The sequence below is a fragment of the Brachyistius frenatus genome, unplaced genomic scaffold, assembly GCF_029030835.1.
Source record: "Brachyistius frenatus isolate BFR_SWC_R1_liver_20210118 unplaced genomic scaffold, ASM2903083v1 Contig_222, whole genome shotgun sequence".
Classification (NCBI taxonomy): Eukaryota; Metazoa; Chordata; class Actinopteri; family Embiotocidae; genus Brachyistius; species Brachyistius frenatus.
The window spans coordinates 564,227-577,992 of record NW_027210821.1 but is presented as its reverse complement, the minus strand read 5'-3'; the positions used below and the strand labels follow the sequence as shown (position 1 = coordinate 577,992).

At 40.3% G+C, this 13,766-nt stretch overlaps 1 protein-coding gene across 1 annotated transcript; it reads right to left on the bottom strand.

The window, feature by feature from the left end:
* Positions 1 to 24: 24 nt before the first annotated feature.
* On the bottom strand, positions 25 to 3,694 carry LOC138633480 (uncharacterized; the record flags this gene model as incomplete). The annotated part of the gene is made up of 15 exons (XM_069719730.1): positions 3,542 to 3,694; positions 3,038 to 3,246; positions 2,847 to 2,941; positions 2,710 to 2,735; positions 2,522 to 2,543; positions 2,400 to 2,427; positions 2,210 to 2,294; positions 1,921 to 2,067; positions 1,625 to 1,836; positions 1,419 to 1,522; positions 1,203 to 1,324; positions 931 to 1,098; positions 524 to 723; positions 320 to 432; positions 25 to 131 (listed from the first exon to the last, which is right to left on the bottom strand). Coding segments are annotated over exons 4-15 (1,311 nt in total), but the record flags the coding sequence as incomplete, so codon positions are not given.
* Between the last annotated feature and the right edge of the window lie 10,072 nt (positions 3,695 to 13,766).

The following is a 13,766-nucleotide window of genomic DNA, read 5'->3' as shown; positions in this document are numbered from 1 at the left end:
TTGGTAGTGAGATGTACAACTTACCCCAGAGATGTTGAAGACTTTGAGCTCAGAGTAGGTTACGTAGGTGGAAAATGGACCCAAGTTTCTTTCGATCCATTCTGCATCACTCTGACTTCTCTGCCTGCAACCTGAGGCACATAGATGGGCATTGGCATACGTGCAATTTGGTGCGCATATTTTGTCAATGAAACAAATGCATCAGTTCCATGGCCTGTTTCCTTCTCATGGCAAGTTCAGCATCATATTTCACAATTTTAAGTCCACGGGCAGGTCCACACAAGCAACCACCTGCCGCAGTTAACTGCATTAGGCCTACCTGACTCGTTGACCCCTCTGGCGGAATTTGTCAGGTACTCCAGCAGAACCCTTGTGTTTTCTTCTTGTCTGTGCGAGGGCGTCTCGGTGAAAACTTTGGCGATCCCACTCAGACTACAAAAGATGGAACAGAACGTTCTTACACAGTCCCTCGTCAGCATGTTTGTACTTTGGTGTGAGAAGATGTTGTTTAAGAGTTACTCACATGACTTGGTATCTCGTGCAGGTGATGTTTGAGGTTGCATTCTTGAGCATCATTGGTGTGAAACTTGGGAGGACGGGCAGCAGTTTAACATGGAACCACTCATCCAAGTCCTCTTCAGTGAAGGCCGGCAAATGGGGACTGATGATGGCGAAGGTCCTATTCATTACACGGTCTCTCACAACAGGTTGGAAATCTGGGACCTGTCAAATTAGGACACCAGACGAGGTCAACACCACAAGGTTCACGTGTTGCAAATACATCGCACAAGATGCCGGAAAGGATGCCATGAAGTACTTGATATTAATGATTCCCCTACAACTGATGTGGAGGTTTAGATTCATGTCTGACTACTGACAATGCTCGGTTATAAGAGCCGGACTGTCCCACAACTTCAAGGAGTAGCCTACCTCTTCAGTTGCTGTCAGCTGTGTCAAGAATTCATCAACATTTTCCAGAGCGTCGCCCTCCTCGAGTCGCTCAAAAACACGATCGATTAGTTCTGTGTCATTCGAGGCCCCCGAGCTCAGTATCAACTGTGCCACCTGAGAAGGATTGAGCAATGGCAAGGAATCGGCCTACAAGAGGGAATCAATATGGAGTCAAACATCAGTTTGACATGAGCCATGAGCGAAAGATTTCAATTTTGGAGAAGATTTCTACGACTGCAGTTGCCACTCACGATGGAGAAGTTGGGATTGAGGGCTTGCAAATCCTCCAAGGTGGCAAAATTGGAGAAGTTGCCAAGGTTTACCTGCAGCCACTCTTCACTATGACCTGTGAAAGCTGAGACGCAGCCAGGATCTGCAAAAGACAAGGAAACAAAGAACATTGGCAGGGTAGGACCATGGCATGTTACCGAGACGTTGCCAAATTGAGCCCGAGTGCCTGTCTCTACCTGATGTGTCATTTCTTGACAGGAATGGTCTGATGAAATGAGTGAAGACTGCATGCTGTCTGTCACGGTCCATGGATGCCCTTTGGCTGCTGAGTGCCTGAATGCTAACATTGGAGAGAAGGCCTTTAACACCTGCACAACTAGAAAACGGCGGCTTTCTCTGCAATCTTGTTGACAGTGGAGAAACATATGGCATATTTGCTTACACAGTGCGGTACGTCACGCAGCTGAAGTTGTTGGAGCTCAGGCAGAATAGGAAGTTGGAGGATGGAGAGGCCAGAAACGGTCGGATCTTATTCCGGAACCATCTGTCGACAAACTTCTTGTCCTGCAGTTGTGCCTGGGTGAAGTTGGCAATTCTCACCTCTCCAAGAGCCTCGAGAGCATGTGCCAAGTTTGGCTTGCTGTTGTTGGGGGCCTAGAATCGGAAAAAGCGTTTCGGTTGGACACAAACTTCCCGCGGGGAAAAACTATCGTTGTGAAATTGTGGGACTGCATTTACCATGGTAGCGAATGTCTCAAGAGCCTGGTCCAGCGCAGGAGAAACTTTTTGGAAGAAAAGCTTCCAGACTTCTACCGGGTACACCCTTTGGCTTTCCAGTGAGCATTTCATCAGTGTGACCAAGCTGCTGGCATTGAGATGTGTAGCCTTGGGAAAACAAAGATGACCAGAAGTACGGTCAACCACTCCGAACTTAAAGATATTTGCCTCAGGATCTTAACGTTTTAAAGGCAGACTCATTTTGCGGGGGGGGGGGGGGGGATTTACAGCTTGCATAAAACAATCTTACCGAGGAACAGGCGTGTTCAGTGATGGTAAAAGTGCACGGGCCGGTAGACGAATTGCCAGTTGACAAGGTTCCATCAAGTCGGGATCTGAAGAAAAGAATTAAACAGAAATCCATTGTCATCTTGGCAACGTTGCGTAAAAGAACTTTACCAATGCAAACGCAGCACCAGACAAAACAGCAATCCACCCACCTATCGACTGCAGCACAGATGAGGTCCGCTGAGAAAAAGACAACATTCACGTGTCAGACATTGGTACTTGAGAAGGTGATTGTGTCATCAAAGGTGAAATGTCTGGTATTTTGAAGACTTACCATCAACTGGGGTCTGCTTGCACTGGAGACAAATAAAATGTAATTGTTAGTCGAGTGGGAAAAGCTACTTCAGCTTCAAACACCTTGACCTGACCTCTATTTTCCAGTCACAGTGCCAAACCTGTGTCGTGTAAATAGCAATCAAATGTTGAATTATTCATACAATACACCCATCGAATTCAACTTACCATGAAGGAATCTGGTATTGAGCAACCTGTTGTAGGGAGAAATAAAATGAAGGCATGGCATTAATGAAGTTGCCATCACAGTGGTGGTATTGGGCTTTCTGCAAAAAGTTTCTCAGCAGAGTGTTTTTGCCACGTACGTGTGAAAGTGTCACTGAGTGACTTTACGCTTGATCTCACGCCATGTGAAAGAACCAGTGGCAGGAATTTCAAACTTTGCCGAAGACCGGTGAGTCTGACGGAAGAAAACAGAAATTATTGTGACTTTTCTGGTGCCACAGTCTGACATCATGGACACTCAACATATGACTTCAGAAGTAGCGTGTCTTACATAGCTGCGTAGGAAGCACAGCTGATGTTCCTGGGGAGCACCCGCAAGCTGTCAGGCTGGAGGCTCGCTATCACAACAGTCAAATGGACCTGGAACCAAAGCTGAAAGTCTTCAGGCTCAAAGTCTTCAAATTCAGGAGCAAGGGCTGTCAAGGTGAGGTTCAAGATGGTCTTTCGTACACCTGGATTCTCGATGAAGGTGATGTTTCTCTGGAAGCAAAAGGATTCACGTCGTTGTTCAGGAGGACATTTTACCTTTCTCAAATCAACGTGAAAATGACACCACGCTGGATGGCACATCTTTGTATTTTCCTGCATCGGAGGCATGACTGAAGCCACCATTGGCAACAATTCAGTCAAGAAGCAGATCACAACTGCATCGCATTGATTCAAATCTTGGCTCCTTATTCGCTTCCGCAAAAAGCTCCTTGAGCAAGATGTACATGGCAGGTTTCTCAACCAACTTATTGGCAAATAACATGGCAACGTTATGCTAAGCATTCACCTGTTTGTTGATGCTTGTGAAGGCCTCGAAAAACTCATTTAGCTGCTCGTCATCATCGGACTCTGCCAAGCTTTTGAACACCACGGCTACAACGGCCTCATCCCCCAAAGCGCCACGGTCGGGGTCCAAGATTAGCTCAGCCTTTTGCTGTGGTGAGAGCAATCCTGACGTTTTTTTTTTTTTTTTTTTTTAAACAATTTGAGTGAACATATGGTTCTCTTTGTTCAACTCTCAAATAACATGTCATCAAAGCGTTTAACACGTGTACAAATCTTTTTGTCCTTACTTTGTGAGTCCTCTCTTGACAGATAGACTTGAATGAAGTTCCTGTAGATTATTTCTCTCTTCATTCTTTCAGGAGTCTCCAGTTCTTCACTCATCGCCTCAACACTTGAAAACAATTTTGTTATTTTTCCTCTCACAAAAACAACGTAGACCATCAGACATGAGCAAGATAATCATGTCTACAACAAAATAAGTATCTATCATGCACATTATTGTATATTAAGTGCACATATCATTACATATTACATGTGCCGACCCAGCACAGTGACCTCTTTACTGTTTTGATCTTTGCAGACTTTTTTCTGTTTATCTGTTGCCTAAATTTGTTGCTCCGCATTGTTTCATATGTGATAACAACGGTGGGTTTTACTTTTTCTTTTCTTTCGATCAAACTATAGGAATTTTCTCATTTCTATGCAAGACAGTGCTCACAGAACACAGACTATGGTACCGCCAACATACAATTTTCCACGTGTGTTATAACTGTACATGGCATTTCACTCTTTGATTGTTTTCCCATGTATGTGAAACATATTTCTAACAGCAATTACAACAATAATATGTTGTTTAAACAACACAACACATTATCGACTTTACATATTTTGTCCTTAAACAGTTGCAAATACATAATATAAACAACTGACCCTGAGTGCTCCATAAGGACAGCTTGTTGTGTGCCGTTTGAGCAAATACATGTTTATCCCTGAGAATTACTGGTACCTGTGAATGTTGAGATCAGTTTGTCACTATTTAACTTTAGTGCCATCTACTGGCTGTTCAGATGTATGGCATTTGGCAGGTCAGATGCTCTGTCTTGCGATGGCAGTGAAAGTGATAAGTGATCCGTGGCTCTACCCCGTGATTTGGATCTGCTCCAAAATTGAATGGGTTCATCCATGGCACATGCTGAACCCTACCACCAGGTTTAATGAAAACCGGGCCCTGTGTTTTTCCAAAATCCCACTGATAGATGAAAAAAACTCCAAACCCTCTTGGTGGAGGTGATGATTCCATCAAAGGGTTGCTATTACTATACCAGTAAACAGGGAGAGGGGTGTAATTACTTGTATTCATTATATATTGTAGGAATTATATGTATTAATACATTTACTGTGTTGGCTGTGTTTACATCAGTATTAACATCAACTGACAACACCTACTCGCTCCCTCCCCTCTTTCTGTCATCATTACAGTGACTGTTTTGAAGCTTTAACTGAACTCATCCGTGATGTCACAGGATCCTGGAGTCCACCTGTACATCACTGCATCAAGGTCAGAAATAAAATCACTGGGGGTCAGTAAAGACAAGACTCGGAGACAGTGTGGGCAACACACTGTATTTGTATTGTATATCTTCAGAATGAACAATCTTTTTAATGGGTGGTTGTAACTAATGTGTTTTATCAGCTATGATTCTCTTAACTGTGCAGCCAAAGAACCCGAAGCTGTCACAGAGACTGTGGTGACAATTATTGGACACTTCTTTAGCACACCCCTTGTGATCAAAGTCAGTTCAGCTGCCTGGGATCCGAATTTACAAAAATTGTACTTCGTGAATGTTACAAGGTCAAATGAGACGTGCATGCATCGGTAACATGGAAAAGTTTTCACTCACAATTCTTGGAAAGAACTGCAGCTGAAGTTCTGGTTGCTCAGCCGGATGAGGAAGTTTGCATTGACATAGGGCAGAAGAGGAGCCATCTTCAGTGAAAACCACAGTCTGATGAATCCGGGGTCACTTTGGTTACCGAGACTCAGACTGTCCAGGACTCCAAAGATATCCAGAACATCTGATCCAGACTCATTGGTCCCCTGTTATAAAACAATTGCAATTTACTATTGATAGAAGCTGTAATATATTTAATTTTGTCATAGAAACATCTTTTAAATGTTATGAAAAGCTTCGCAACAAATTAACGACAGTTTAACCGTAACTGGCACATTTTGAAGCCCATAAAACCCAGTGTGGTGGATATTTGCTGAAATTTGTGTTAGTTGTGAATATTTTTGCACCAACACTAAAGTAAATTCCTGTAACTATGAGTTACATAAAGGTATTAATAATAATAAATGAAATTAGCTTATTTACCAGGTCAAAGAAGACCTTTAAAGTTGACTCCACAATCCGTCTGAGACTTTGTTCCAACTCCTTGGACTTGTCTTCTGGTAAGGTTGTGCTTTTACCCCTTTTACAGGATAGCTCTCCTGCCAGTGTGTCCACTGCTGCTGATATCTAGACAGAACATCGATAGCAACATGGGAAGATGATTAGCATCATTAGTTGGCAACTGAATTTATAGGGGTGTCAATTATCAACAGTGCTTGGTGGTAACTTTCAAAAGTTAGAAAAATACTTGGGATTAGGGGGCATTTTGAAATTACGATGTATGTCACTCACTTTTTGACTGGCATTTCGTAGATTTTCAGCATGGCAAGGTTCCTGGAAACCATCACTGGGAGTGGTAGCATTGCTTTCAGAAGAAAAGAAAATAAAACAAAAATTAATCTTTGATTTACAAAGTAAATTGAAATTGTATTCCTGCGGAACAGGAATGTGTTCGGTTAAAGTATTTAAAGTTTTATACAAAGTTTGCATACTGACCTGATTTCAGATGTTAATAAACCAGGCCCTGTAAATATGAAAATATATTATAACACAGAATAAACACGTAGTCATTTCATTAAAGGGGATTTAACAGCTTTTTAAAAAGAAAAATAGTTTAAAATTGCCAATGCTTTTATTAACATAGAAGGTTTTGTTCTTACCCGTTGTTGTGTTGGTCTGTGAATAAAAATTCATAACAGATTATTAATTCAATATTTTCAACAGGTACGTACTCAGTGTTGTAAATACAATAAAACAAACTTACAGTTGCAGATATCAATGTTGACAGGCATGCTGAAAGAGGAAAACAAATTAAAAATGTACCACTTTAATTTAAATATTCATGATAAAGTCATTAAGTAAGTGATCGTCCTCTGAGTATGGAACACTTACCGATCCCGACAGCTGAGAGCAGCAGAACTTGCAATGAAGTTCTGGGGCCACCCATTGTAAGAATGCAGCGCAGCTCACTTTTTAATTTGTACACCTCAATATGATCTTCAGTTTATTTAATTGCCATTTTAGATGAAGAAGAATCAAAGAAAACACTATGAAAAAGAAAAACAACAATTAAAAAGTGGTATTCATATTTAAAAAAAAAACAGCATTTTAAGAATTGCATTGTATAGCACTACATCTAACCCACATGTTTTTCTTGTCGTATGTTAAATATTTACAGTATATTATAAAGTTTACGAGAATTATGTTTGTTCAACAATTACTAAAGAATTGACTATTTGATTTCTGCTCAGTGATTGTAGAAGGATGTACAGCAGGTTGGACTCACCTCTAACGTCTTCGCTCCATCAGAGAACAGTGAGGATTACAATTAGAGGTTGAGCAGGTATACACTGGGTGGAGCAAACAAACCCATGCTGATCCTTCGAATGAAATGCACAGTCACAGTGCTCCTTGGGTTCGGTAAGATTCCATTTGGGTGACTACTATTATTACTGTTGTTGTTCATGGGAATGAATATGTTTTGCACTGTCTAAAAGTTGGATATTTTCTTATATCTAAATGACAAAACAGATCAATTGTGTCTGTAAAGCAACCAATAAGTAATAAGTAAGTCTGTTTTTGCAGATTCTGCACATGCTGTTTTGGCGTAAACAATAATTTTGCTGCCAAACATACATAGTGGAATATCCCCAAAACACCACACACGTAAGTCTGTCCCGTTTTCCAAGCTGGCCTCCGTCGCCCCTCCATGACTTCATTCCCTTTACCTTCATTCATCTGGGCACACATGCAAGTGAAAAGCAAATTTAATCTGGTTTAGCTAATCAAGACGACATGGTCAGCAAACTCTCAAGTAACCTAATGTCGGGGTTACAGCACTGGTACAATACAAACTCCAATCTTTCATCCATTGTATAATGTTTGGAAGACATTTCCTTCTTATATCAAAGTCACTGACCTTAATATTTTGGTTGAATTATGGATGCAAAGAGAGTAAATGGGGGTTTTAAAACACATCTGCTTTAGATTTTAATGTAATATTGTTTAATTTGTACATGTCAGCCTAATGAGCTCTTTCACAGTTGATTAATAATGCAATACCAAACCTTGTGAGATTTGAATTTTTTGCCAATCAGCATCACAGCTAACACATTTTCTTGAGGACATCATCCTCCAGGTAAATACAGCCTGTGAAGTAAAAGAGACGGTGAACTAATGACTGTACCTTCTCCTGCCCTGGTTTACTGAGCATCACTCTTTTTCTTTTGTGATTAATATACTTTCAACATAACATAAAAAGACTGTGCCCCTGGGCCATGTTCGCACTCGGCACTGGAAACACTGGTACAACCAGGGCAATGAGTCTTAGTGTCTTTAGGCTCCGACTGCACATAAATGTCTTTTCCACACTGCAATGTGGAGCCCCAGCCGTCATGGTCATGTTTGTCACTATAAATTAGGGCAGAAGTTTATGGGGATACACGTCTCACTTGAGCAGTTGACCATCACATTTCTGTTACCAATTAAGAATGATCCAGAAAAACATATTTAAGCTAAATTTCTTTTCCGAGACAAAAGTATTTCCAATAATTTATAGAAATACTTCATGCTTCTGTTAGTTTATATACATGCTTCTACTTTTTGTTTCATCAGAGCTTTTAAAACAACACGAGGGCAAAACAATGACTCATTCATAACAAATAAAGAGATAATGACCTGCCAGTCAAAAGTGAACAGACCTGTCAGTCAGCATTCCTGTACAGCACCACTTCTTGGCTGCATGAAGCTACTATTTGTCTGACACACCCAGTCACTAAAACTGCTGTCAGACCAGAACTGTATTTATTACTGTGGTGCCATGGTGAGATGAGTAAAGATTTTAAATATTTCCTAAAAGAGGACAAAAAACAGATTATTGGTTCATTTATGACATTAGCAACGCTTGTATTTAGTAGAAAGCCAAGAATATTTCAGTAACTCTAAAGGTGCTTTGGTGAGATTCAAATCTGGACTTTGCAATTTTATGCAAATATAGGCCATATTTTATTGACAAACTGTTGTCTTGTGTTGTCGAAGGCTTTTTCCTGACGCGCCTCTCGTGCAGGTCTAAAGTGTCCTCCTGATTATAGACTCAAAGTTACTGCAGATCATGTGATGCTTTTTTTTTAGGTTCGTTTTGACTTCTTTTTACACTACTAGCCAGTGTTTCAAATTTACACCACTTGTAGATGATTTTTCTTTCAGTGTAATGATTTATTTCAAATAATTTGCAGCTCCCCCGACTCATAGGTACCCACTCTTTTTATGTTTCTGTTGGAAAAATTACTCAAGAGGCTCGGTTCAAAATTAAACACATCGGACATTTTATTCTTGCAAGAAGGAGCAACTACATGCACCCTCAAAGAGAGGTGTCCAGCAGTGCTCCCCCCAGCAGTTCTCTAGCATGGCTCTTTAGCAGTCCTCCAACGTGGCTTTCCAGCAGTCCTTCTTCAGCAGTCCTTCCAGCAGGGCTCGCCCCAGTCGGGCTCTACCCAGCCTGGTTTCCCCAGCAGTCCTTGTCTTCCCCTCCAAGAGAGGTGTCCAGGAAAGAAGAGAGCCTTCCCTCCTCTGTAGGTCAGCTTTTATACAGTGGGACAAAACAGTAGACCGTCACCCCCATTCCCTTTGTACCTGCTTTTGTATGGTAATACTGAGTTGGTTGTAGGTCACAAGATAGTCGTCAATTAGATGCAGAAAGAATCATTTGCAAATAAGACAGACAACAAAGGAAACTTTTCGGACAAGAGACTTTCCGGAGCCACAATGCAAACAAGAGGAAGAGACAAATCCTTTTTTTCCATCAGTTTCTGAAGATATCTGAGAGCTCTATAAATGTTGCCGTGGTGACTCAACAAACTTTAATGGCAGAGAACAGCCAACCCTCCAGTGGTTTCAATAAGATGGGTTCCAGTTGTCTCTCTGAGTCGGTTGATGTGGTGATTGTAGGGACGTACTTACATTTTCCATCTGATGGATTTTTTTATTTTTTTTATCAAAAGGACTACTAATTTCAATTTTATGTGTGATCTATTTGACTATACCCCCTTTAATGTCACTCTTTTTATGTATTTCAAAGCAGCCAACAATTTCTATGGGATGTATTTCCTTTTTATCGTGACTGTAGGAGCGCTAAGTGGAACTGGTGCAGTTGGTAAAGTGCGGTGCACAAGTCCTTTATTCTTTTAATAAGTGAGGGCCTGCCAGAAATGATCATTTAATAACTAATACATTTTATAATGTATCAGTATCAACTTTAACATTTTGAATCCAGGACCTACTTATCAGCCGTTTAAATTTCAATATTGCTACCCAAGTATGCAACAACTGCACAATAAATAAAAGAATGAATAAATGAATTGATGCCAATCCCACCAAAAACATCTTAGATATAAAATATCATAAGTGCACATAAAACAAAATGTTTGTAAAGATGTTATAAAAACATAAGTGATACTGTCAGAAAAAAAGATATTAAAGTCAGTGAGTAAAATTTGCACTATTGCCAAGTATTTATTAAAAACAGTCAACAGTATTTATATATGTTCTGAAAACGGTTTAATTTTTAGTAATATGAGTAAGGTAGATGTTTGTAGCTGCTGCTGCATTTCCGTTTATAGATGTGAAATGAATGTTAAACGGCCTCCTTAAATAATTGACTTTTCCCATCAATGTTTTTCTGTCTCCTTTTAAAGAGCTTGTTGGTTCCCTGACACACCCGACACACCCAGCATTTTGTTCTCTGGGCCAAGTAAATTCACGCATCTCCAAAATGAACTGGGGTGTTTTCCTGTTCTAAATAAAGTTGAATTCATCGCAATTATTTCTCATGTCGTCACCCTTCAACGGACTGGTAATCACTCTGGGATGTCCTCACATTTGTCCCTTTGGTCGGAGCTCACCTCCTAAAACATGAATAGAAAAAGCCTTAAATAGATGGACAAGTAGAGAAGTGACACCATCAGAAATTTGAGACTGAAACTCTGCCACCGTGGGGCTCAGCAGGATGACTCATCCAGCAGCCTCAAGACTCTTTAAATGCCAGAAGCAGAAGTACACAAAGTCCCTCATAACATCGCAAATATTCTCTGGAGCACATGAGCACGAACAAGCAGGCGCACACAAAGGAAATGTCAAAGGCATGAAGTGGGAGGAGACAACACAAGTTGTCAACTTCGTCAGCATGTCTGGGTGGGGCTGTTCACAATTTCTTGCCTAGTCTCCATCACATGAACTTTTCTAGGAACCGAAGACTCATCTTGGCAGCTTCAGAACGTTGCCTACGTGCCTGCGTTGATGATTCAGCTGTAGTTTCTAGACCGCCTACAAAGAAAGGCCCTCCCGACGGCCGAGGAACTATGAAGATCACGTTTGCAATGGTGAACATCGACAACTGGTGCAAGCAAGACTACTGCGACTTTAAACAAGCATTTTAATAAAAAACGTTTTGTGAGCAGCAGAACTTGAATGAGTTTAACAAAGTTAAATAGCAATGAGCCATTTCACAGGATGAGACACATTCAGGCTGATTTCCTGCTGATTAATTTAAAACAAAGACCTCAGACAATCAACACAAAGTACATTTCAATACAAGTCAAGTTAGGTGGCCACGGACGAGTACATATTCGACATATGATTAATTTACTCTAACTATGGGACAGTGATGGTGCCGTTGAATTGTATTGGTCATGTGAGTGGTATAGCTACCACTTTAAGGGGCTCTTAAAAAGATCCACGACTCTTCTTGTTGCATGCGAACCGAGCGCAGCGCCACAATGTGCACCGAGCAGAGAGAAGCTATAACATCCATGAGTAAGTATCCCAACTTAGGTCACTTGATCAGTCTCTGAACTTTTCAATTGCCAACTGTGGTCAAGGTAGATCTTTTCCTCCAAAAACTTGGATCTGATGCAAGTTTTCTGCAAAAGGCTGCACAGATGGCAAACACATCTGCATATCATTTGATTTTGGTCAGTTTTAGTACATCCTTTAACATAATAAGAACAGAACTGATTAGTTGTTACTGTTTGTTTATTTTAAATAACTGTAGAGATCCAGTGGACATTTTGGTTGTAGAGCACCGGGAACACTTAGAGTTGTTGTTGTCGATACAAAAACATCACCAGAGATTGTTCTTTTGTCACTACAGTCAGATGCAAGAAGGTGAGACTAAAACCTCTCGTGATTTTCCACACTAAAGAGGTTAAAGTGGTTATTTCTATTTCATTTAGTTTCAGTAACACAATATCATATCGTTACTTTTGAAGTCTTTGCAGTAGTCTGATTTTGTTCTCCTGTTTGTTTTGTTTATGTCCTTCACAACTTTGCTGCATGACATGGTGCATATATAAAGAGCTCTAATTTTAATTCCAAGGCCCCCTTTAAAGTTGCATTGTATTTCTCATTAATTTGCATATTATTTCATCTCTCGGTGGTGGACTTGCCTTCTGTCCCCACCCCTCCTCTTTTGCTTTTTTTTTTTTTTTTTCTCCTTGTAGCACATTTTAACTAAAAGTTTACTGGAATTCTTAATGAACACTTTTCTGTATTTGAGCCACAAACCAGTTCAGTGCTTGAAACTTGCTCCACATTTTCAGCTTCTGATTTAACCTGAAATTGAAAAGTAACCGAACATGTTGCTGTTTATTACAGTTAAATCTCCCATCACCCTGTGAGTTATGGCTCCTCAGCAGGCGTGTGGTGCGGTGCATACCTCAGTGACAAGATAAATCAATCTGGTACTCAGCCAGTTCATTACATTAAATGGACATCGGATATTTTTGACAAATTGATCATTGTTTTCAGGTGCACACAGAACCTCAGTGTTGACAGGAATGTTTTGCACCTTCTGAATGTGACGCAAGGAAGAGCTCGTTTGTTTCTATTGTTGAGTCGTGTTTTGGCCTTTGATTTCATTTCACTGCAACAAACAGGCTCAGTAACAGCATTTAGAAAAAAAAGAAAAAAACGGTGCAAATTGCCAAAAGAAAACAGCCAAATACAGAAACATGCTGCAGAAATAGAAACAAACAGAAGATTTGTTATCTCATTTTGGATCACATAGTCTCATTAGGGCCCGAGCACCGATGGTGCGAAAGCCCTATTGTTATTTGCACATTTTTTTCTGTTTGTGTTTTCTATATTTGCAACTTTTCTGTTTAAATGCCCCGTTTTGATGCAGAGCTCTTTGACGTGTCTTGGCACTTCCTCAGATATTATGCAATATTTAATGTTTAAACTTTACAGCCTCCTAATTAGTCGAGAATAAAAGCAAGAGTAAGCCAGATTGGGGCGGGAGTAAGGAAGAGAAATGAAACTTAACTGTGCCTCAAACAAAGCCGTCACTTTCTAATCTTCTATCAGCATCTTTTTTTTTGGAATAATTTTCACAGAGATATTGATATTTAAACATACAGTATATGTGCTAAAATGTCTGGTTTTAGTTCCCAGGGCTCCTCCAGTTCTCGTCCGACTGAATGCTGTGCTGCCTAGCAACATGCACGCTGGTCCCTGTTTGCATCTAATATTACACCACAAGGCAGACCAGTAAATCCATCGTGTTCTCAGTGACGTGTTCAAATATATTTTGTAAGTTTTAAAACAGGTGTATGAGTCATCTAGCCAGATTTAAACAAGGTAAGGTATTTTATTGTCTACAGTCAGCTCACTTTGCAGTCACTTTGATAGCAATGCCTTTTCCGAAATAAATAAAAAAATCAGAATATGTTACTTAATCAAATGAAGTCCCATAGAAAGTGTGCACTGTAAGGAAAGCATGACAAAAAGTGTGTTTATACTTTTATTAAACAAAATTCAGTTTAGTGGAATTAATGAGAA